This window comes from Chrysochloris asiatica, unplaced genomic scaffold (assembly GCF_000296735.1).
Source record: "Chrysochloris asiatica unplaced genomic scaffold, ChrAsi1.0 scaffold00020, whole genome shotgun sequence".
In the NCBI taxonomy this organism is placed as follows: domain Eukaryota; kingdom Metazoa; phylum Chordata; class Mammalia; order Afrosoricida; family Chrysochloridae; genus Chrysochloris; species Chrysochloris asiatica.
In genome coordinates, this window is record NW_006408538.1 from 18,486,692 (window position 1) to 18,511,183 (window position 24,492).

At 50.0% G+C, this 24,492-nt stretch overlaps 1 protein-coding gene across 13 annotated transcripts in view; it reads right to left on the reverse strand.

The window, feature by feature from the left end:
• CAMK2G (calcium/calmodulin-dependent protein kinase II gamma) overlaps positions 1 to 20,342 on the reverse strand; it is a 57,235-nt gene extending 36,893 nt beyond the window's left edge. For 11 of the 13 annotated variants that reach the window (XM_006835903.1, XM_006835915.1, XM_006835914.1 and 8 more), the window contains exons 1-3: positions 20,163 to 20,270; positions 18,737 to 18,831; positions 7,661 to 7,720 (exon numbers count right to left, since the gene is read on the reverse strand). In XM_006835903.1, coding sequence (XP_006835966.1) covers positions 7,661 to 7,720; positions 18,737 to 18,831; positions 20,163 to 20,227 — 220 coding nt within the window. In that variant the 5' untranslated portion in view covers positions 20,228 to 20,270. Of the gene's footprint in view, positions 1 to 7,660; positions 7,721 to 18,736; positions 18,832 to 20,162 lie in introns of all 13 variants that reach the window. The other 2 variants (XM_006835905.1, XM_006835911.1) reach the window with 2 other exon arrangements.
• Between the last annotated feature and the right edge of the window lie 4,150 nt (positions 20,343 to 24,492).

The window sequence follows — 24,492 nt, forward strand, 5'->3', positions numbered from 1 at the left end:
AACATTTTTCATAAGCCCAGCTTACAAGTATCAATATACCCATAAGGCTAAAACCCTATGAACCTTCTAACATGCTCTGACCAGAGCTGCCCTTGTTACTCAATTACAATATGCTTCAAATCACATAGTTTCTGCTGCTGGTGGTGTTTTTATGGTCACTGAGTCCGTCAAATTTTCTGGTGCTTTAGTTATAATTGTTTGTTGTTAAAAGTGTCATACATTAGGTTCCCACTCATGGTGACCCAGTATAAGGTTTCAGCTACAATGATGAGGAGTGAACAGTATTTGTAAAACTGTATCAATAACTGTTTTGAGAATGAAGTAGTAAATACAGGAACAGTACAAGAAAAAAAAAATTTTTTTAAAGGCTACCAACTCAAGCTACTAGTAACGTTGTGGCTAATAATGCAATTCAATGTAGAAAGGTTTTACAAAGCAATTATGTTGTTAGTATTCATATAATCTAAGAAAGATTACATTTATGCAATTCACAACTATATTTATCACATATTATTCTATGATTAAAATAGATAACAAACATTACCAAGGATACTGTGTGGTCTGATATAGCAGGAGATCCATATTAGGGGCGGGGTGGGGGGTGGATACACTAACCCCACCAGGAGCTGTGTTCTCACTGCTAGATGCACCACCTCCCACCAATGCAAAATCAGTACAAGTTGGACTTCAGGGCCATGCTGCAGGCGGAACTTCCCATCTCTATAAGCCTGTGTTGTTCCTCGCCTACCAAATGAGGAATCGGAGGCCTGCCAAGGCTGGAACCAGATCCTAACAACTGTTTATACTTCATGTTGCCTACCTTATTTGAGCCGATCTAGTTACTCAATCCCACATTCCACCCCAAACTCAGTATTTCTATAATTTACCAACAGGGCCAAAGAGAAGCAACTCCTTTCCTAATACCCCTACCTCCTCAAATCATTCTCTCGTACACTTGGGCAAGCAAGCTCATGCTTTCCTAGACCTGCTGATGATAGAGGAGGGCTTTTAGGGTAGATGGAGCGACAGCCAGACTCCTGTCTCTCCTATTCAAACCAGCCTGGCATGCATGCGCAGCCCTGCCACCCTCCCTTCTTCCCTCCGCGTCGCGCTGCGCTTCTCTGGTCTCACTCGGGGCCTTGTGCCGAGACCTGCTGCAGCTGCCGCTCGTTGCTTCCAAAAGGACTTTCCATTTAATTAAAAATTTGCTATTAAAAAGCATTAAAGTGTGTAAAACAAATAATCCCCTGGAAATCAGCTGTCCCAGAAGCTAAAGACCAGCTTCATTAGTGAGGTGACTAATAACCACAGGATGAAGAGCTAACAGGAGAGCAGGTAGGATGCTAACAACCGGGCTTGGGAAAGTCCCACCGCCCAGCCCTGCCCCGGCCTGGCCCTGAGCCCTGCCTCACCCAGACCCCCCAGGCCCAAAACTCACCCCCCCACCCCCAGCAAAGCAGGGCAGACAACAGGGCAAAAAGTGCAGGCACCCCGGCCAATGCCTAGACATGGAGACATCCGCCCTTCTCCAGATAGACCACACACAGAGCTCAGGTGGGAGGAGGCCTGGGAGCTTGGACTTGGAAGAGAAGGTACATCAAAGGAAGTCTTCCAGGTCACCAGCCCAGAGCTCTGCTTTGACTACACCTCAAGGATGGCACCCACCGAGACATGGAGGAGTGCAGGGGTGGGCCCATCTGTGAATAAGACTGCAGCTTTATTTTCATTTGAATTTGTCAAGAAAATTAAGAGGGAACTGGGGACAAGAGAAGAAACGTGACTGCACCATTCTAAGTCTCCACCTAGCAGATTCTTGATCATCATGATAAAAATTTAATAACCACTTCTTATTCATGCAGCTTCTGTTTGCCCGGCCTTGCATCGAGTGCTTTACTGGGGGGAATGCTGTTCCATTTAACCCTTGCATTAATTCCATGGGGCGGGTAGTACTATTACTTGCATCTGACAGCAGAGGAAGCTGAAGCTTAAAGAGAACACCTGGACAAGGTCACACCAAGTGGCAAAAGTGACACCTGAAGCCAAGCCAAGCCATCACCAAAATCCTCGACATTAAAGAATCACCAGGCAGTCACTTCCTCCAAAATTTCCCCAGTAGTCCTGGTCATTCTCATTGCTAAAAATGCATTCCTTCCACATTGCACCATGTATATATGCTATGAAACCGATTAAGGCTACAGGCATGAAGCATGAGATAGACAGGCATGTCCCTGCCATCATGGAGTTTCCAGGTGAATGGAGAAGACGGGCTCTAAACCAGCAATTACACAACAGTGACTGTTAGCTGCTGCCGATCTGGTACTCTGACTCATGTTGACCCCATGCACAATGGAATGAAACGTTGCCAATCTGCACTAGTACCGTGATTGGCTGCATACTAGACCAATTGGCTGATTTTCCATTGGCTGATTTTCAGAAGTGGATCGCCAAGTCTTTCTTCTTAGTCTGTCTTTGTCTGGAAGCTTCACTAAAACCATTTCAGCATCATAGTAGGCCGCAAGTCTCCATGGCCAGATGGCTGGTGTCTGTGCATGAGGACCATGGGAGGCGAGAATTCCACCAGCACTGCCTTCATACAAATACGTAACTAACCACAAGTGTGAATCAGGCTAGGAAGTAAAGGGTGCTATGAATGTATGGAATCTGGCAGTCTGACGTTCAGCCCATTTCACATTAAAAGGAGAGGCCATCAAGGTCCAGGAACTCCAAAGGACAGAAAGATCAGGAATAAAGAAGTATATTTCACATTTCTGCAAGAAATGTAATTGGTGTGTTTTAAAAGCTGGGGAAAGAAGGAAGGAAGGAGAGGCTACAACATTGAAAAACCTTTTCTTGAAGTTTTATATCCTCAGGAACTGACTAAGACACCACCCAAGCACTATATCCAATTCTTTAAAAACTAACCATATTCAACATTCTAACAAACAAATCTTTGAGATAAAATATCACTGTTAAAAATGTCTACAGCTTACCGAATGGTGGACCTGAGAACTGTATGGCAGAGAACTTTACGACACAAAGGGGGAACCCTTATTTAGTTCAATTGCAACGAATGTTGATGGGAAAACAATGTGAAGGGGAGAGGAAGTACACAGGGATTCTCTATAGTTGCTGCACAATGTTTTTGTAAACCTAAAACTAGTCTAAAAAAAATAGTCTACCGAAGAAATAAAACTCTGCAGTAAAAATACAGGGGCAAGGACGGTCCCATCACCAAGGCGGAGATGGAGGACAAGAATTTAGGAGCTGCAGTTATGATTCAATGTTTCCTTCTTTTTCTTTGCAACAAGAGTTGCCACTGAGTAGACTCTGATTCACAGCAACCCACGTGTGCGACCCCATCTGTGTCAGAGTAGAATGGTCCTCACAGAGTTTCCACTGGCTGATTTTTTGGAAGTAGATTGCCAGACCTTTCTTCCAAGGCACCTCTGGGTGGATCTGAATCTCCAACCTTTCGGTAAGATGTTAACTGAATGGGCACTAGGCCCAAGGCTAATGGTAGCCTGGGCTGAGTAACTTGTATACTGAGTTGGGAAAGGAGATCTAGGAGAGATCACTTCTAGGAGATGAATCTCCATTTTCATCACCTCCATTTCCTAGACCTTTGTTAATGAAATCTTCCCACAACAATTCCAGGAAGGAGGCGCAGAGGCAGGCAAAGTAAATGGCCAGAGGTCACAGTAACTAACTAGCAAAACAGACTCCAGCAAAAGAGATTTAACACCAAAGTCCCTATACCACTGACCTTTGCCCCTACAAGTTTGGTTCATGAACCACCAGCAGTGTCACCTGGAGACTGCTGGACACGCAGAATCCAGGGTCCCAGGAATTGGATTTTTAACATGACCCCTTGGTGATTCATATGCACATTCAAGTATGAGAAGCGCTGCTTTAAACCACAATGTTGGACTGTGATGCAAACTGCTGGGGCACTCAGCACGAAGGAAGACAGAGTCTATTCATTAGAGGAATTTAGACCAGGGAGCACGCAGATCACAGGGAGAACACACTCCACTCAGACTTCAGACTAGCAGCACCACTCTTCTCAACTCCCCACCTCCGGAGACACTCTCTCAGGGATGGTTTGAGGTCAGCAGCCTGGGAACCATCAGGCTTTTAACTCTTGGTATAGCACCTCTCTTAGGGAGGAAACTGGGGATGCTTATTCCTTGCACCAAATAACCAGTTGCCCTCAAGGCAATCCCAATCCACAATGACTCCGGATGTGTCAGAATGGAACCGTGCCCCACAAGGTTTTCAATGGCTGATTTTTTTTTTCTTTCAGAAGCAGATTGCCAGACCTTTTGCCTTATATACTTTTCTTTGTGGACTCAAACTTCCAACCTTTTGGTTAGCAGTTAAGCATGTTAACTGTATCAGCCAGGGACTCTGTGCAACAATTACCCCCTCTAAATTCTGCCTGAGTCTGAGAGCAGCCAGAGGCCAATGGTGTAACCGCTGATCTCAGCTTCCCAACTCTGCACCAGTCTGGGGCTGGTTCACTTGTACCCAGAGAGAACGGAGCTAAAGAGGCTGGGGTCAAAAGGGCCACTGCTTGGAAGGATGGAGCAGCAGGAGAGGGGAGGGGAACAGCGAATGAAGGGCACAAATGGTCTCTTCTACCAACACAAGCCAGGGAGTCCTGGTGTGGTGCATGGGCTAATGCGCTGAACTGCAAAGTTGTTTTGAAACTCTAGTTCAAGCTCAGAAACCCTATACAGGGTTGCTATGGGTTGAAACCGACTCAACGGCACTTTCACACCACCACCACCACCACAAGCCAGGCCGGGCCCAATTCCTTGAGCTCTCATTCCTACCAGAAGCCAGAGAACCGAACCGGCATCTCTCTTAGGACACAGTCCTGACTCACCCTGCCTTCTCCCTGCACTTGATCCTGGGACAGGCCTGCAGACCAGCATTCTTCTGGATGTGGGTGCAATGCTGAAAGGTGGCAGAGTTCTACACAAAGTATTCGTCCCTTGTGTGGCCATTCCTGTGTCTTGGAGCCTTCTTATTAGAGCAAGACGTGGGACAAACTAATCCTCTGTATGTCTTTTTTTCCAGACTGAGAACAGGTGGTGAAAGAAAAGGGCTATCAAGCCAAAGGGGGTCCCTGGGTGGTAAAAATGGTTAACAGCTTGGCTGTTAACTGAAAACTGGAGCTTCAAGTCCACCCAGAGGCACTTGGAAGAAAGGTCTGACAATCTCCTTCTGGGATAACAGTATCAGCCACTGAAAACCGTACGGAGCACAGTTCTACTCTGACACACATGGGGTGGTCATGAGTCAGAATTACTCAACTTGGTGGCAGATGATTTTACTGGACCAAATCAAATATAGTATAAGAGGTCCAAAAGTATATATTTATTATTGTTGTTGTTTTTACGTGCCATTGAGTTGGTTCTGACCCACAACAACCCTATATAGGGTTTCCAAGGAGTCGCCGGTGAGCTTCAACCACGGACACTGCGGTTCAAACCACTTTGCAGTCCAGTGCATTCACCCAAAATGCCACACCAGGACTCCATTTAATTTATAAAAATACTTAAAAACAAGGCTAGGCTTTTTTTCAGCTAGACTCCCATTTTTCTCCTTCCTGTTTGCTTCTCAAATGTCTTCATCACACCTTGGTCCTTCCACGGTCAAGCACATTTCAGATGGTGTTCTTGTTTCTGTTCCTAGAAGGTCATCCTTGCTGGGGAAGTTGATCAAAAGGAATAAAAAGGAAAAGTCACTGTCTTCAGACCCTGGGACACTAAAGTGGGCTTGCCTATGTGTTCAAGGATGACTTTAGTCCTTCACATGCTTTTTCTTTCCATTCTGGAACTCCTAGGTCAGAGACCACAAACGCACAAAGCCTCCAGGGTCAGGCCAGTAATGCCATCTGCAATAACAGGGAGTGGCAAGGACAGCAGCCCACGGGCAAAGGGTGCAACCACGGCTCACCTCCAGCTGACTCTTGCCACACACTGGTGGCAAGCTCCTCAGAGCCAACCCATCTGATTTGAAAGGCCAGGAAATATCTTTTTTTTTTATAATAAGAAATCCCTTTGTTTTTAAATATTGGCAAGTAATAAAAATATTTCGAGACCACAGAGTCAGTCAAATAAAACATGCCTGGATTTGCGACTGCTGCCTAGGTGGTGCAGAGAGTTTGCATCCGCGTCTAACCTAAAGGCTGCTGGTTCCACCCCTCACAGTACTATGAAAAGGGCTGAGTGATGTGGGACCATAAAGAACCCAGCCAAGAATGCGCTATGGAGCACTTCTACCCTGTTCCCTACGGGCTTCTTGGGAACCAGAATCAACTCAGTGGCAACGGGTTTGGGTTTGTTTGGTTGATGTTCTATGGGTGTTCTTGGCTGAGCCACACCAACCAACAGGCAACGTGTTGGTTCCCACTGTGCTGTATCTGGAGCTCAGACATCACCCAGGAGTTCTCGTCAGGCCCCAAGGGTGAAAGATGCTGGCTCCAGAGGACACTGCATGAGGCAGGGCCCAGCTCTGGCTTACCCATCTGCTTCAGGTGAAATCCAAGCTACTGATTTTCACCTATAAAACCCTGCATGGTTTGAGTTCTGGTTACCTCAAGCTGTTCCTTGGGCTAGAGTATGACCTTGGCTCTTCCACACAAGACCTCAGGTTGGGTGGTCCAGTCTGAGATCTGGGAAACCAGAGACTGGGTGATTTTGGAGGAAGCATCAAGCCTCAGCAAGTCACCTCTCAGTCTTTGCCACTAAGCAGGCAGCGTGACCAGCCTCTGGGCCACCGTGTGAGATCCTGGATATTTAGGTTATGCCTAAGGAACACAGACTACGTGTTGCCTTTTGTGATGACTCGAAGCTTTGAGAAAACCTAGGCGATGCAGTCTGCTCTGGCTCAAGTCAACACCGGGGATTCTGCTCAGACCCTGCAGCCAGCCCCTTTTCTATGCTTCTTCTGCAGTGAGTACTCAATTGGGGCCAACTATTTTGCCAAAGCCCATTTCAGCGGAACAATGTAGAACTGAGCGGGAGTGGGCTGTGGCAGGCAAACCTCCTCAGGCTTTAGAACAACGAACAATGTGCTCTTGTCCCCAAGTCAGGGTGGGAGCAGGGAGAAATCCTCTTCGTTTTTCTCCATCCCCATCTGAGTGGTTCTGCCACCCCTCTGCAGAGAAGCCAGGCAGGCGGGCAGCTGGCTTTCCTGGCGCTGGGGAGGACAAATGGAAGTGCCATGGAAACCTCAGAGTGTGCGAGACACTGCAGTAGGAACAAAACTCTTTCAAGTCCAGAAACAAAGTCCTGAGCCTTTTGTGATGACCACAGACAGCCCCTGGTGAGGGATGCTGGCAGTCTCCTAGCTCAGCACCTCACACATTGTGAACTCTGGAACTCAGCCCAAAAAAGGGAAAGAGAAGAGGAATAAAAAAGCCTACTATGATCCCTCGTCCCACAACTCTGAGACGGCACCACAGGGATGGAGAGCCTTAGGTTTCTGTACTAGAAAGCCCTGAAGTTCTGAGCAAGACACAGCTACTACCATTCGGGGCCAAAAAAAAAAAAAAAAAGACAACACAGAAGAAAACCCAGCAAAAGCAGCAGATCTCTGCCTTCCCGCCTCCTCCGAAATATTCCAGAAGCATCTGTGCAGGAATACTTACCAATGTTGGGATGTTTCAAAAGTCGGCATATTCGAGCTTCACGTTCTAGTTTCTGGTGATCTAAAAGCAGAAGAGAAAAAACAAAAGCCATCAACATTGCATTCTATTTGTGGTCACTGGCCAATCATGCCTTCATTCTGCAACGTGTTCCAGTACCCCTACAAGACAGGTAGTATGGTCACCTCTTCCAGGTGAGGAAGTGACTCAGAAGGCAAGCACCTGAGCCAGTGAGTGGCAGACTGCTCTCTAAATCCAAAACTGGTGTCCTTTCCACTACAACACGGATTTCATTGGGGCAAGGTTTCCAGTATCTCTCTCGTTAGAAACACTAACAACAGCTAACTTATTTTTTTTTAACTGAGCACTTATTATTTGACTAGACAATGTGCTAAGAATTTTGCATATTCATATTTGTTTCTATTTAATTCTCATTGTTGTTGTTAAGTGCCACCGAGTCGATTCCAACTCATAGTGACCCTGTGCAGAGTTTCCGAGGAGCTGATAGTGGGTTTGAACTGCCAACCTTGTGGTCTGCAGTCCAGTGCTGATCCTACAACACCACCTCAAAATATACTGCTGATGATCATGACGAAAAGATGGAAAAACCAAAACCATTTGGTTTTGTTACTGTCAAGTTACTGTCAAGATGATTTTTATTCATAATCACCCTATGTATGTCAGAGTAGAACTGTGCTCTGGGGGGTTTTCAATGACTACTTTTGGGGGCGGGGGGTGAGGGGGATGAGGGAAGTAGATTTCTAGGTCTTTCTTTCACCGCCATCTCGGGCCAGACCTGAAACTCAAACCTTTCAGTTAGCAGTTAAGTCCATTAACCATCTGCACTGCTCAGGGACTCCAAATAATAGTAACAAACACTTTATTGAGAGCTGACTTCAACACCAGACAGACATAAAGCTTTTAGTTTCTCATCAATCCAACCCTATGGGATAAGTCTTTTATTGTGTCCATTTTATAGAAGAAGAAACTGTGACTCAAACTGCTTCTCCCAGGTTTTTCTTGCTCATCTGTTTTTGGAAGCTGTGATCTCTAAGCACTCCGCTGGCTCTGGGGTTATTCTACATCAGTGGAATGACCAGGCCCCAGAGCCAAGGGAGCTGTTCGGCCAATTCATTCCAGAGCTCCAGGAACTAGAAAGAGAGGAGGTCTAACCAGTCCCTTACAACTCCTCATTCTCTAACTGCTAGAATCCCACCCAAAGACACTCCCTTTAGAATGTCTCCCCTGCTCTGCTCAGCAATCTCTCGCCTTTGACCGTCCCTTTCTCCCCATCTCCCACTGCCTCTAATTCTCATACTATACATTTTAGCATGGTTGTCTTTTGGTCACAAGCTCTTCAGGGGAGAAGTAACAAAAGACTTTCTGAGTAGTGCTTTGAAGAGTTCCATCTGCAAATGGGGCTTAGTCTGAGCTCATGAGGCTCAGTATTGGTAAGAGCCATCACATACTGAACATTACTGTCTGCCAAGCAACGGCATGGGTTACTTTACTTCATTCTCAAAGAAACCCTGAGAAACAGAGCTCTGATTAGCCCCCACTACACTACAAATGAGGAAATTGAGGTTTGAAAAGACAAAGTCACCCACCCAAGGACAAACTGTGAGGTGACATATACAGCTGGTCTGAGCTATGAAATGCTAATGGAGGCCTGGTATGGCACGTGAGAAAAGCACTGAACCACAAGGTCGGTCTGAACTACAAGGTCGGCAGTTCAAACTCACCAGCTACTCCTTGAAAACCCTATACAGGGTCACTATGAGTCAGAACTGGCTCCACAGCACTTGACAACAACACCATGCAATGATGGCTGAACGGATGGGAAAAGAAAAGTAGAATGGCTCTCGGCTTTGGGGGCACAGTTCAGTTTACCCCCAAATTCTTACAGGCCCAGGCAGATATCTTCATGTCCACACCTGCCAAGTGATTCCTACGATCCCACCCCGCCTCTACCCTACGTGGTAGAGAGCCTCTGTAAACCCTCCCAGGCCTCACAACAATCCTCCCAAGCAGGTATCTGTCCCATCCTACAGATAATGCAACTGAAGTCTAGAGAAGTTAAATCACTGACCCAAAGTCCCACAGCAGGACAGACAGAGGACAGTCAGTCTGCTGTAATGTTAAGGACCACAGACTGGAAAGAATCCCAATTTATTGTTTCACCAACCACCCCGCCGTGCCATGTCCCAGTCTTTCTTGCAATGACAGTGCTGCTTTGCAGAGGAAGGAGGTGGAAACAGGCAGAGATTAATTCCTGCTGCCCAGCTAATCCACCCCAGCTGCCCCAATATCTGGGTCAGGCCTTCCTTCCCACCCTTGGGTTCACTATGGCCACTGAGCAGCCCTGATACTCCTAGGATGCAGCCACATCTCCTTGGGCCCTCAGCGCTGGGGACCTTCGGAAGCTGAGCAGTGGAGGAGGCAGTGCTAACACTATCCGAGAGGATGCTAGGCCACCCCACCTGCCCTCATCCTCAGTCCCTGAAGTCAGCCCCGAAGCTACACACCCATCTGCCCTCTCCCTCACCTCACCACCCTCCACCCCAGAGCTCTCAGGCCTGGTTGCTGGGCAGGTGCAGGGAGAACAGCATCTTGCAATGCGGAGGTGGCAGCAGAGGGGAAGGCCCAGAAGATTAATGTTTATCTCCTCCCTTAAGACTCTTACTGGCTAATGGTTCCAGCCCCTAAACAGCAACAGCACTAAAAATAAGGGCACTCTCAGAGTGGGGAGGGGGGCCCACACTCACGCCCAGCTCTTCGAACAAGCTGCCCAGGGTCCAAAGGGTCTCTTCACTGGCCATTGAATTTCACCTTAGCCCTGAGAAGCTGCGCCCCGGCTGCACCTCAGCCCTCACTCATGTGACTCTAAGCCGTGGAGTAGCCCAGCAGTGACCACATCGGTTTCGGAGTCAGATGGCCCTGGAGTGAGTCCCAGCATTGTCCCATGAAGCACATTATTAAACCCACCTGAGTCTCATTCAGTCATTTCCCCCAGTCCCAAAACACTGATTGACGCCTACGTGACAGGCACAGTTCTAGGTGCTGGGGGCAAAGCAGTGAATAAAACAGATACAGACCCCCTGCCTCCAGAGAGGTGACATTCTAATGGGGAAAGGCTAAGAGAGATGAGAAACAGCCGCTAAGAGGCTACGTTGATGCTGTATCTATCTGTAGAATAAGAACAGCAGGAAGGTAGGAGAGTGCCCATCTAAACAGAGAGGTCAGACTCGAGCCAGGCACATCCTGGGGAAGGGTATCCTCACTTCTAAAACGGAGCTAGCTCTATCGATGGATTCAAGTAATAAGGTAACAAGGAACCATGGTGGTGCAGTGGTTAAGCACTTGGCTGACAATCGAAAGGTCAGTGGTTTGACCCACTCAGGGACTCCGTGGGAGAAAAGACCAGGCTTCTGGAAACTTTACAGCCCACAAAACCCTCTGGGGTCACTAAGAGAACTGTCTCAACGGCACGCAACAACAGGGGGAAGTACATAGCACAGTAGGAGTCCCCGGGTTGTGTACATGGTCACCGCGCTTGGCTGCTAGCTGAAAGGTTGCATGTTTAAGTTCACCCAGAGGTGCGGCTGAAGAAAGGCCTGGTGATCTGCTTTAAAAAAAACAAAACAATCAGCCACTGAAATCCTATGAAGTACAGTACTACTCTATACACATAGGGTCAACCTGAGTGGGAACTGATTCAACTGCTTTCAATTAAAAAAAACAACCACTGAATACAGTGCCTGGCACAGAGTAAGAGCCTCCTTCCCAAGGGCCCAGTGATGAGGTGGAGAAGGTCACTCAAGCCGGGCTTGTGGACTCATGGTTATCACCAGAGACTATGAGAATAGGACCCACGCTCCTCTCAGCTTGGCTGGATGTTTCATGAGACCACCAACTGGACCTTCCCCAATGCTGGGCTTTCTAAGAGATTCTCTACCACAGCCTTCCTTTGGGGGCAGGTGTCTCTCCATGTTTGATGGATCCCTGTGTCTACAGTCTACAGGCAAAGGTTAGCAACTGGGGAAGAGCCGCTGCCACCCTTCCTCTTCCTCAGGCCTCGCTGGTGAGGCACCGTGCCACCCAAACGCTCTCTGTTCAACGAGCCATGTGGTTTCTGCTGCCACATCTTCCTGCTGCCTTCTACCGCACACAGCTTGGCCATCACCCCAGCCATTCCAGCTACGGTCTCCTGTCTTTCTCTGGTTGTCACCTCTAGGGCGGCACCAGGCTGGGAAGCTGCTAGTTCCTCCACAGTAAGCAACCTTTCAAAAACCAGTAACTGTCTCTAGTGTCTTTTCCCACAGCAAGGGCCTGTCCTAGCTGAACACAGCCTCCTATTCTCAAGAAGGATGAGCCCACTGAACTAGGCCCGGGGCCACAGGTAGAGACAGCTACCTCCTCAGAGATGCCACCCCTCCCTTCCAGTAGCCAGTGAGCTCGCTCTTCCTAGCGACAGCTCAGACTGAACTCTTCCCATCCATCTTTCTACTGGGCTCATCCCCGCCCCCCACTTCCTGTCTAACAACCAGCCACTTCCCGCTTTTGCACAGGGCCACTTCCTGTCTGCCTGTGTGCTACTGCCATGGAGAGACCCACCCCTGCTGGCCTTCAGCTCGGCTCCAACCACAGGCCTCGGTGAGGTTTTCCCCCTCACGAGCAGCTGTGGCAACAGGAGCAGAAAACACACACTACCATTATCAGGGACCTGCTCCAAGTCTTCCCAACAGCCTGCCCAGGACAGAGCAAGGCCCTGGGAAACGAGGGTCCTTGGAAGCCTTGCCCCTTCCACCTTCTCCCAAGTGCTTCAAGACCTGGTCCAGGGTGCTGTCTCACAGGACGGGCAGCAAACAGTGACCACATGAGTCAAGGGACGGAGAGAAGGGGAAGTAGCTTGTGAGAGAGGTAAGAGAGCAGCAAGGGGTCTTGTGTCACTCTAGAACTTCTCACCAGGAGCCCCACAAACAGAAGCTGCTCCGAATGCACTCTTTTCCCCACAGGACTGGGTGGTCAGGCCATGTCTGGCCACTGAGTTCATGCCCCTCCTGGGGACATGTTCATTATTTTAGTGACAATTCCAGAGAACCAAATGATAGCATTAGCCTCAAATAAGATTCTTGCTTCCACCTAAACATACAACACACTGGAAGTGGCAAAGGACATGTAATCCCACCCAGGCTATGAGGAACCCCTTCCCACTGGGACCCCTTCCCCATGAGTCTAATAGCCATGATGTCCTTGACTTCTTAAAGGCTATTTTACACATCTGTGCCTGTGACCCCAACATGGGTCGTGAGACGCCTCCTCCAGTCACATCCACTCAGACACTTGATGTGTGTGGCCCCCAAACTCTCCTTCTCAAGCAGCAAAGGGCCTTGTCTGGCCCCTTCAGACATCACTTCAGCACTGGAAACATGGGTGTCATAATCCACATTGCACAGCTGCTTCTCAACAGCCCCTGGCCTTGTGAACAGACTGGTGGGAATCTCAAGCTACCATCCCAGAGACCTCACCCACCTCTCTTCCTCTCCGAATTTCACTCTAAAGGTACAAAAGGTCTCCAAATGAAATGAAAGGTTGTACACCATATAATAGCAGAGACCATGGCTTCTAATCCTTTCATATCCCTCCACCCTGGTGGCTTATAGAAGGCTGTGAAGACAGTGGGAAGACCCCAAGGGTCTGTCCCTCAGCCCAGCATCATCCCCTTCCCTCCGGCTCCAACTTGAGCAGTTCTAAGTGGGTAGATCTCAAAACAAGGGAAATCTTAACTCAGGAGGGAAAGGAGACAGGTGCCAAGAGGTGCCCTATTGCTAAAGTCGCCTGAACCAGCTTTGCGGGAGGAAATCGCATGGGGTCTTTATCAGGTCCCAGAAAGCTAAGGCTCTGCCTTAGCACATCGTGGCCACTCTCAGGGCCAGACTGGGTCAGACACTTGGGCTCTCCATGCCCCCAGCAGGGCTCCTGGTGTCTGCAGCCTTTGCCCACTATTTTGGTGACATTTCTTTCATGGTAACCAGCCCCAAGTAAAACATCCCAGGAAGCAGCCCCTAAAAATAGCTCCTCCCAGGGCAGCAGCAGGGGAGGGGGGAGGAGAAATGAGGGGAGCAGATGGAGGCTGCATTGGCTGCTGAGGATAGGCCCAGGAAGTAGACAGGGTGTAGGGGGAGTGGCTGGAAATACCCCCATCATAGAGTCCAGACAGGTCTACAGACGAGAGGCCTCCCCTAGCCATCGAGATGAAGCGAGGGGTGAGGGGTGGGGTGGGGTGGGGCGGACAGCCCAGGAGCCGCTGGGTAAGAGAAGGACCATGTTGTCTGAGGGTACTAGGATCCGAACACAGCTCCACAGAAAGAAAACAACAAAAAAACGCCACACAAACTTTGTGCCTTGGTTTCCCTACTGGCGCTGAGGGCAGACAACAAAGGGCTTCTGCTGAGAAGCCCTCAAGAGGTGCAAAGTGCCAATCTCTTCCTGTCACCAGCCTTTTGGCACCCATGGAACCAGGCCCTTGTCGGGTCGCCAAGGTGGTTCAGAGCAGTAAGCACCCACTCCCCCCCTTCCCTGTCTCCAGCCTCGGCTAAGAATGGGGTCAGCCACTCACCTCTAGGATGCAGTATAGCCTCAAGACTCGGAACATGGTTTCTGACAAGGGTATTGTGACAGGGACCAGAGTAGGTAGCAGGATTTAAGCAGAGGCCTCTCCTAAGGGATGGGACCATCTTCTAAACCTCCAACCCCCAACATGATGCCAGCACCCAAAGCCAGTCTGAGACGGTGGTATTATGGGTGTGAGGTCACAGAGCGTCCATAAGAACTGTGAGAGGAAGCCAGCCCAGCCTAGGTCTAGCACAAGAAGGGACCTCTGGACTCTTCTGTTCTCCACTTAGCGAGTTCAGTCACAAATATGTAGATGCCCAGTGCTCTGTTTCCAGAAATTGGCCTTCCTGATTCTCAGGAGGAGAGCACACAGCTTTGCATTCGAGCTCCTTAAAAGCCTCCTTAGTCCCAGCATTCCAGAGCTGTACAGATATCTCTTCCTTCTCCCTTTCCTTCCCCTCATTTCACCCAGATCCTTAACAGGAAAGTCTCACTTGAAGATACCACAGGGGACACAAATGTCATGGGGGCTACTCAGGCCAACACTCAGGGGGAGGGGACTTTCAGCTGGCACCACCCAGGGGGATCCCATTTCAGTCCCTAGGGCCAGCTGGACCCAGAAAGGCACAGCCTTTACCCTTCTGGTGGCCAATGTGTCACAGTCCCAGCCACTTGGCCCGTCAGTCTGACACACCACTGTGGGGGCCTAGAAGGAGGCCCTGTCACCGAGCGGTTCAGGAGGACAGATGGCCACATATGGGCAGAGAAATCACCTGGAGCAGGCCCGACCAAGGTGCATCTAGAGTACCGCAAGGGTTAACTGTTGCCGCTGATTTTAGACAACATTTCTGAAAGCACAGTTAAGGGACCATCTGCTGAAATTCACAGAGGAACTTGGTAAAAATGCAGATTCTTGGGCCCCAACCCAGACTCCTGGAGCAAAACCTCTGGGGCAGAACCCAGGAATCTGCATTTCTAGCAATACATGAGGTGATCCTTATGCAAGTAAATTTGAAAATCACTTCTTAGAAGGATGTCCCTCTAAGACCTTCTGTCTCCATCCCACTTTCTCTCCCAAGTACAGGTCTTTAACCTCATCTGTCCTCCTCTCCAGCTTCGGTGACCCTCCAGAAGCCGTGTCAGGGCTGCAGTCTGGCTCCCTGCATCAGGAAGGAGGAACCCTGGCCAGCACCTGGTACAAGGGCTCCTGACCACTTGGCTCTGAGTTTCCTCGTAGCCAAAGCCAAAAGTCAACCATGATAGGTTACACAGTCCTCTTAATCCATTCATTTAACATGTATGCGTTCAGTATATACCAGGCACTTGCCTACATACAAATTAAGAAACAAGTAAGGTCCCTACCCGTTACCTTAAGAAGAGAAAAGCTGTGCTTACATTTAGCTTTGGTAGAAATGTCTTTATATAGGGCATAAAGAGGGGGGAAAATACACACACACATATATATATATCTTGAGCGCTGTATCAGATTTCATAAATTCTGGTTCTGGTAGCATTCCTTAGTAAGGCCAAGGGCATTATCCCAATATTCATCTTAGTGAAATCAACTGGAATCCAAATACATGGTCCAAATACAGAGGTTTCTTGTGATTCTAGTTGTTCCCAGGAGAAATCCTAAACTATGTAGAACGGTGAAAGGACCATTTGCCCTTCAACTGTAGCGATATGAGGAAAATGTTTTGAATGTGGTGAAGAAAGCAGGATATAAAATTTTATGCTGCATGAGGTGAAAATCTGTATGCATATGAATAAAGATAAGAAGGGAATATGAAGATTTAAAAATAAAAAAAAGACATAAGGGCTCAAGCTCTTTGTGGGGGGGGCTGCTCTTAAATCTTAAAATAACGACTTATCATTGCCATCACCTGGCCCACTAGCGCCTGCATCCAAGCCTAATTTTAAATGCCTCCTTCGGCCTAGTGGAGCTCAGCTTGGAACCAGAAAGTCTGTTAAGAGCCCCAGGTGCTCTGTTATGTGACTTTCAGTGACTTTGTACAGACAGGCCCACAAAGACCATGCTCAAATGGTGACTCGTGAGCTACCTGAACGCCCTACAACCCAGCTACCAGATGCGTCTCCGAGTCTACAACGACAAGAAACAACAGACCAAGAGAAGGTTTCCAGTCCAGCTCTGACCGTTCCTGCCACATGACCAGGTGCTCCCTACCCATGCCTCCAGGACCACCTCACCACTGATGCCAATTAGAAGCAGTTCTATACGCTTTCCTTCACTGGGTCTGCAGCATACAGAATCATAAACACGAAAGAAACCACGCAGGGAGAGTAAGCAAACACAGCAAGCCCCTCAGACCCTGGGCGACCCTGGTGGGCCCACTACCTTTCCAGATATAGAAATCCAACACCTGCAGAGCCCTAGACAGACAGACAGACGAGTGAAACCTAGCCTTTGCTGCTGCACCTTTATAAAATATACAACGTAAACTGAGAGGCTGTAAGGAAGCCACAGCCCGACTCCCTAACCCCAGGGGCACCAGCCGAGCGGGTACCCTGGCCCAGCCCTCTCCATGAGCTCACACCCCCACCCCGTGTCTACACCCATAGTCCAGCTCCTCCCTTGCTCTCTCCATCTCTCCATCAACACTTCCCACTCTCCCACCTCCACACAGTACCAGCACTTACACATTCTTGACCTCTCTTCTTTGCACCTGTACCTATCAGCCAGGACCAGGTCCCTGTCCCAAAGTAACCTACCACACCAGTCACACGAAAGAGCCCCAGCCTTGACACAACCATCTCAAGAGAGGGAGCCTGCCAGAAACATATGACCCTACACATGACTCTTCTTTTGGAGGAAAAAAGAGAGAAATCAAACCTAGTCCAGTTTCGGTAGGAAAGAAGATACTAGTTGGGAAAGATGAGGCAAAATAGAAAAGCAAGTGAGGAAGGGGAAGGGACCTCATCACATGGGTTAGGGACGTTCAGGTGGGTAGTGAAGGAGGTGAAAAAGGAAAATCCAGGGGAGGCAGCTCCACGAAGTCACCACCGGGCTTTCCTCATATCCCAAAATTTAGCTGCCAGCTGTCTCTCTCCCTTACCCCTGTACCAGAGGACACTGGTGAAACGAGGAAAGCAAAGCACTGCATCGTTAACTGAGACCCCAGCCCCCAGCCCCAATTCTGATGCGCAAGGGCTATACCTGAGGGCCTGGAGATACATCATTCTCAATCCATCGCCCCTGCCCAAAGGAGGTCTAAGAGTCCAGACCACATTGCCCCTGGCACATCCCAGGGGAGGAGGGCATCTTACCACCCACATATCTCTATGGCAACCACTGCCTCAGACTTGAGGTACCAAGACTGAAAGAAAATAAGTCAACTTTACAGCCATGTACCAGAAGAGCGAAAAACAGGGGCTGGGTGGGAAATGGCAAAGCAAGCCTTGCTGGTGGGGTCAAAGAGAGACCTTCCCAACCAGATAAAAGATGCAGCCCAGAACAGAAGCCTCTATGGACACCTACCCCAGAGAGCCTCACATCTTCCCCATGGCATCTATCCTGGCTCCTAATGTAGTTATAATGTACCACGGTCCAGCCCTAAATTCCTTTCTCTGAGTCACATAACCTTTGTCCCCTGAAGCCTTTGATGACCTGATCCATCCACACATCTCCTTACTCACTAGACTGGCTCCGAGAGCACTTCACACATTGCTGGGTCTATACCTATCAGATGAGGTGAGTTTGGCAAGCACCCAATATGAGGTTGAGGGAGTATACTTTCTAGGTGTGAACAACAGGACCTGACCTTTCCGGCCGCAGAAGTCAGGATCTGAGGCCTAGGCCTATTATACTCCTCATACCCAGAACCATGCTGCTCCCACCAAACCGAGAGCCATCACCCGCCACCGAGGACACACTGCATCTGCTGCCGTACCACCAACTTTGTAATTTGATCAAAAAAAGCAATCAAGTTCGTCTGGCAGGATTTGTTCCCAAGAAGCCCTCGCCAGTAGCAGCCTCCCCTGATATTTACAAATTTCCTTCCCTTGGGAGTCTGTTCCACCGCCTGGTGGGCAGGGGGAGGTTGGAGTTGTCAGGGTTGCTCATTTACTGCATTTCTATCCTAAACACAACCGAGGCCTTGGGATTAATAGAGGTCTGGAGTGGCCAACCCCACCCTACAGAGACATGCTCCAGGTGCCTCCAATCATGCCAACCATCATCCTTCAGGTCTCCCCAACTTCCCACAAAGGACCAAACTCCCTTGAGTCTTTGGGGACCATTCCTCTCTGCAGCTATCTACATATCTGTTCTCGCCTTTGGAGCACTTTCAGTTCCTAATGTCACTCCTTGTCTGGTTTCAAAGTCCACCTACCCTGAAATTCTAACTCTCCTCCAAGGGCTAAAACCCCTAACTCCTGAAGCCTCTTTAGATGAAACCAAGGCCTTGGAGTTACCCCTAGGGAGAGGCCAAGATGCAGAACACTCACCCCGAGCAGACAACTTCTTGGTATTGATGATTTTTGCTGCATACTCCTGCGTGGAGGTTTTCTTCACACACCTGCGGACCACAGAGAAAGCACCCCTGGAGGGAAAAGGGGGAAAGAACTGGGACACAGAGTAGGACAGTGTGACACAGACACAACTGTGGTCTGAGGGGAGCAGTGTTCCTGTCACCAGACCTCTAGTCAAAATCACTCTCTTCCGCCGGCTAGTGACCACCGCCCTTTGACAAGAGGCAGAAGGATGTGGTCACTGAACGATCCTGAACAGACATGGGATGGAGTGCCACCCCCTCATCTGGTTCCTGGACAAAGTCACAGCCCCCAGCATCAGGTTGCACAAACAGGACCCGGTGGGTGATGCTCTGAAGCACACACCTGCTGCATCTCACTGATAGCCCTGTGTTCTGGCCAAGAGACCAGGAGAGGGAAGGACACAGAGAGACCCTACTCCTCAGCAGGAAGAGACCTGAGAAAGACAGTATAACCCCCTGAGAGAAATCTCCCTCAACCGTGGGTAAAGGTGAAGGAAAGTGAGGCTCAAACCCCTTACAACAAGCTTCAACCAACTGCCTCCCGGCGCACTGACAGCAGGGAAAAAGGCAGGATAGAGTTGTGGGGTTCAGACATCAACGGCCCCCCTCGATTTTTTCCTCTAGGTCTCCCTCCCTCCCCATGAGAGCTCGCACTCTCCAGCTCTGGAAGCGTCTAGGGGGCGGGCAGGGCGGGGGATGCAGTGGCCGGACAGGCTGGGGCTGCTGCAGCGGCCAGCTCAGTGCGGAGGGGAGGGGGATGCTGCGGCTGCGGCGCGTGGCTCCCGGGACCACTGCAGGGATGGGGGGAGGGGACGGGGGTGCTGCAGCACTGCCCAGCAGCGGGGCTAGGATCCTGGAAGCGGTACTAGCGGGGGGCGGGGCCGGCACCAAACATCCCCCTCGCCACCACCACCACCACACACACACACACACACACACACACACACACACACACCCGGGCGCCGCAGCGGGGTTGGGGCTGCAGGGCTGGGGAGGGTCCTGAGTGTCAGGCGCGTGGGACATGGGGACAGGGTGTAGAGTGACGTCCGGAACAAGATGGGGAGGGGGTGGCAAGCAGGAGGGACCCAGAGGAGGGTAGCCTTAAAGGTGCGGGAGGGGCGGGGCTGGAGGGCGCCCATGAGCGGTCCGTGGGCTGCAGTCCCCGCGGCAGCTGCTGCAGGGCGCGGAGGGGGCTGCGGGGCAAGGAGCGGGGGACAAGGGCGCCCCAGAGGCGGCGGGCGGGAAAGGCTGGGGGTGGGGGGGGCCGAGGGGGCGCTGCAGCGGCCGGTGCAGGGCCGGGGGGCGGGGCGAGGAGCCGCATAGCGCCCGGGCGACGGGGGTAGGGCGGGGGACCGCGGCGGGCGGCGGGCGGGCCGTACTTGCCGAGCTCCTCGAAGAGCTGGTAGTCGTCGGTGAAGCGGGTGCAGGTGGCGGTGGTGGCCATGCTGGCGGGCAGGCAGACACGGCGGTGCAGCCCGCGCCGACGTCGGTGCACAGTCACCGCCGCCCGGCCGAGAGAGCAAGAGGAGGAGACGGGGCTGAGCCCGGCAGCACCGCGAGACTTTACCGGGGAGAGCGAGGAGGGAGGGACACCCCCGCGCCCGCCTGCCCGCCCCGCCCCCAGCCCCGCCGGCCCCCTCCCGCCCGGCCCTCGGCCCGCCCCTGGGGAGGGGCCTCCTGTCTCCGGCCTGGCCCCGCCCCTGGAGCCTCGCGGGCTGGGCTCACAGCGCAGGGAACAGAGAGGAGGGGAGTCTCAGCCCCTTGCTACCCGCCAGGGCAGAGGGAGCTGGAAGGTTCGCGACCTGTGGACTCGTGCTAGGCGGAACCTGCGAGGGCTTGGGACTGTGCCCGCAAGGGTGGTGTGTGATGGGGTGTATTGGGGGCTAGAGACTCAAAATTTCTTGAGTCGGACTTAAGGATGAGCTCACAGGATGAGCAGAGGGCCAAGGTCAAAGATCTGTGTCAGACTGCACGCGTAGGAGACGACCCGCAACCTGTGTAGATCCCTTCTCCCAACCGCTTTCCTATAGGGGACTGACAGTCTAGACCTATGCAAACATCAGGGCCATTGCTGAAAGAAACTAACTTGTCAGGCACGGTTTGATCAGGGAGACCAGGCCAGGAACAAGCATGCAGGAGGAACTGTGCCTCCCTGCCCTCCAGCCTTAGAGTTGAGAGAATGCTCTCTCAGGCCAGTAATAAAAGGGATGATGTGGGAAAGATTATAAAAGGTTTTGTGCTCTGGGACTAGAAGAACAAGTAGAAGGTAGGAGAAAACATTCCCATTTTCTCTGCAGAGCATTCTGCACTTTTATTTTATGTCACTTACCACATTTTATAATTACATGTTTATTAGTATGAGAGGCAGTAGAGCTGAATTTAGCTGTTGAAAGCGTAAACTTTGCAGTCAGACTGCTTGGCTTAGAATTCTGACCATCCCTGTGACCTCATTTAGGCAAGTCATGTAATCTTCTTGTGCCTCAGTTACCTTATCAGAAAACTGGGAATGTACCTCATAGGGTTTTGAGCACTGAATAGGCTAAATCATGTGACATATTTAGCATAGCAGCTGGCACCTATATGTGTTAGCTTTATCATTTGTTTAATATTTGCCTTTCCACAAAATTGTAGGCTGCAAAAGAGCAGGCCGCTACCTCCTTTGTTCACCAGCTCAGACCCTCAATAAATATTTGTGGAATGAGGGGGCTCCTCAGGGCCATGGCAGAGGGAGTTGCCACCCTTTTCCTCTTTCCTGACCATTGCAGGGTGATGGGACAGAGGCATGTTAACTATCTCCCTGGGCAGAGTCCTGACCTGCCCAGGAAGCTGTACCCTAATCAGCCCCAATTGAGCAGGGAGGAGCTGTGCCAAAGTGCTACCGCACACAGTCTTGATTACAGCAGGACACCCACTGGGAGTTGGGCCTTCGTTGTCAGCCGGCTTATTCGCCAGAGGAGGCAGCGGAGAGTAGTCAGAGAGGTGTCCCAGCCTCCTAGGCTGCCTCCCTAGGGGGTGGGTGGAGCAAAGCTCCTAAGGAGGGCGCCCCTCCTTTCCTTACTCAACAGCCTTAGGAGCTGCTCGGAGAACCAGACTGCCTAGTGGGACTGACCAGGGAATAAGGAAGGAGAGGAGCCCAAGAGGGAAAGCATGAACAGATTTCCTGGGAGGAGGGCAGGGAAAGGATGGAGGTGTCAAAGCACCATGCCTCAACCCCTCCCCAAGGCAACAGGAAGTAAAGCAGTGAAGAGTAAGGCTACTTCCTAGCTCAGTGAGCCAGGTCCCAAGTCCCACGTGGAGGCAGGACCACAAGGGTGTATATATGGAGACGACAGTAAGTCTTGAGTTTCTGTCATTCGCCTTAAAGGCTGCTCTCAAAAAATGGTGAAGGCAAAGAAAGAACTCAGAACTCAGTGTGCCTTTTCCAGAGATCTAAGGCGATTTGGTTTCTGACCTCCAGACGCGGATCCTTGAAACTTTATAGTCGTTAATGCAAGGTAGTGAGGTCAGAACAAGCACAGACTAGGGCTGCCGGGATCCTGGCAAAAAGTGAAAACAGGACAGTAACCCTGACAGTTGTCACAGACCTGCTGTAAGAGGGGATAGCATCCTGGCTGAGGGGAAGCGTTCTACACTAGGTGTTTCAGGGTAACCATATAAAGCATTTTGCCTTGACCCATGAGAAAATGTTGGGGTGAGGCCTTGTTGATGATTCACTGTGCACAGTGTAAGTGCAGCTAGCTGCCTTTCAGTAAATATTTATCAACTGCCTACTATGTGCTTTGGACTGCCTCTTGCTTGGTGAAACATTCCAAATAAGGGGGACAGTTAGAATTCACATAGAAAGAAACTCCATCCATTCTCTTCTTTTTCCTTTCTATTGCTAACTCATTTCTCCCTCACTACTGCTCTCAGCAGCTCAGACACTGACATGTCGGCAGTGGTGATGTGGAGCAGCCTCTATACACCTCTGTGTATGCACACACACACACACACACACACACACACACACCCTCCTTGATCCCGACTGCTGTAGCACCCACACAACCGCCAGCTACCCCACAGCAATTAGAAGGTAGAGACATATAAATAATGAGCTCACCAGCTCCCTTTGCATCAGTATCTATGGCAACCTCCTGGGGTCCACAGGCTGCGCTGTTCCAGTTGCAGGCGGTCCCCTGGGCAGTACCAGTGCTCAGACCATGCCCACAACAGGGGACCAGGGAATTACACAGGAAATTGATGTCCTGATAACCACCAGAGAGACTCCACTTGTCAATCTGCCAATCTTTCTCTTTGAAGACTCTAAATATTAAACTACACCCCCTGAATGAGAGAGAGAAGTTTTCTTCCTAATCTTGAAAAGCAATTTTAGGGTGTGAAGGTACTTGTTCTTCAGTCTTTAGGAAAATTGGGCAGTTGAAAGTAAGGTATTTGAATGTAAGTGGGATGAAGTCCTTAGAAACACGGAATAGGTGCCCTTTGGTTGGGGGTGTTATAAAATTAACTCTGAAAGGAATTCAGTTTGGGGTCTGTAAGAAGTTTTCAATTCATAATCCACAAAACCCCAGGGATTACATGGCTAGCTGCTGTTCAACATATATATTGGGGTTTCACTTGGGTCTTTGTTAAAGAAAAGAGCCCCGGGCTAAAAATAAGTGTGAAACCTACTGGGTCAGTGGTTTTTGAGGTTCCCTCTAACTCTAAGCTTCTATGAATAGTTTTGGAGAGTTAGGGGTGCTAAGGGACCTAGACAGTCATTAGTAGTGAGGCATTTGAAACCAGCAAGAAGAGGTGACAATGGGGATAGAAAAGAGCGAGGACAAATGAAAACATTTGACTAAGTAATCCCCAAGCCAGGAGGGAGTGAAAGATGGCTTTCTTGTGGAAGACACAATACACAACAGAATCACCCATAAGCTTTTCCAAATCACAGTTGAATGGCTCCTTCACTACTGCCAACTGTGCCACTGTAGAGAGTGGGGGTATTTTCCTAGCCCTCATATATCTATACAGGGTCGCTATGGGTCGGCACTGACTCGACGGTACTTCACAACAACAACAACGTATGTCTCAGAGCAGATTAAAAGGGTTGAGGACCATGGACTAAATGAATGGCTGAGGTAGCCATTTTTGAAGGAGGAGGTGAAGTGGCTGAGGCGAGGAGCCAAGCGACAGAAGAGTTGGGTTGTTGTTGTTGTTAAGTACCATTGAGTTGGTTTCTATTCACACTGATCCTGTACAGGGCTCCAGAGACTGTAAATCTTTGTGGGAGTTGAAAACCTCATCTTTCTCCTGCTTGGATTCGAGCTGGTGGGCTGAAACCCTTGACCTTGTGACTTGCAGTATAGTACGTATCCTATTGAGCCAAGTTTTGGAGTGAGAGGTTGAAGATATTTGCAGTAAAACTGAAGCTTGAATAATGGGTATAGGGACAGGGTCTGAAGTACTGAGGAAAAATAGCTGAGGTCAGAAATTTCAGGCCATGTGTAGATGTGTTTAATGGGAGGAGGTGGTGGTGGTTATGTGCTACGGAGTCAGTTCTGACTCATGGTAACGTTGCCTAGGGTTTGCAAGGCTCTACATCTTTACAAGAATAGAAAGCCTCATCTTTCTTCCATGGAACGACTGGTAGTTTCAAACTGCTGACCCTGAGGTTAGAAGCCCGACTTGTAACCACTATGCTACTAGAACTCCTTTAATGGGAGGAGC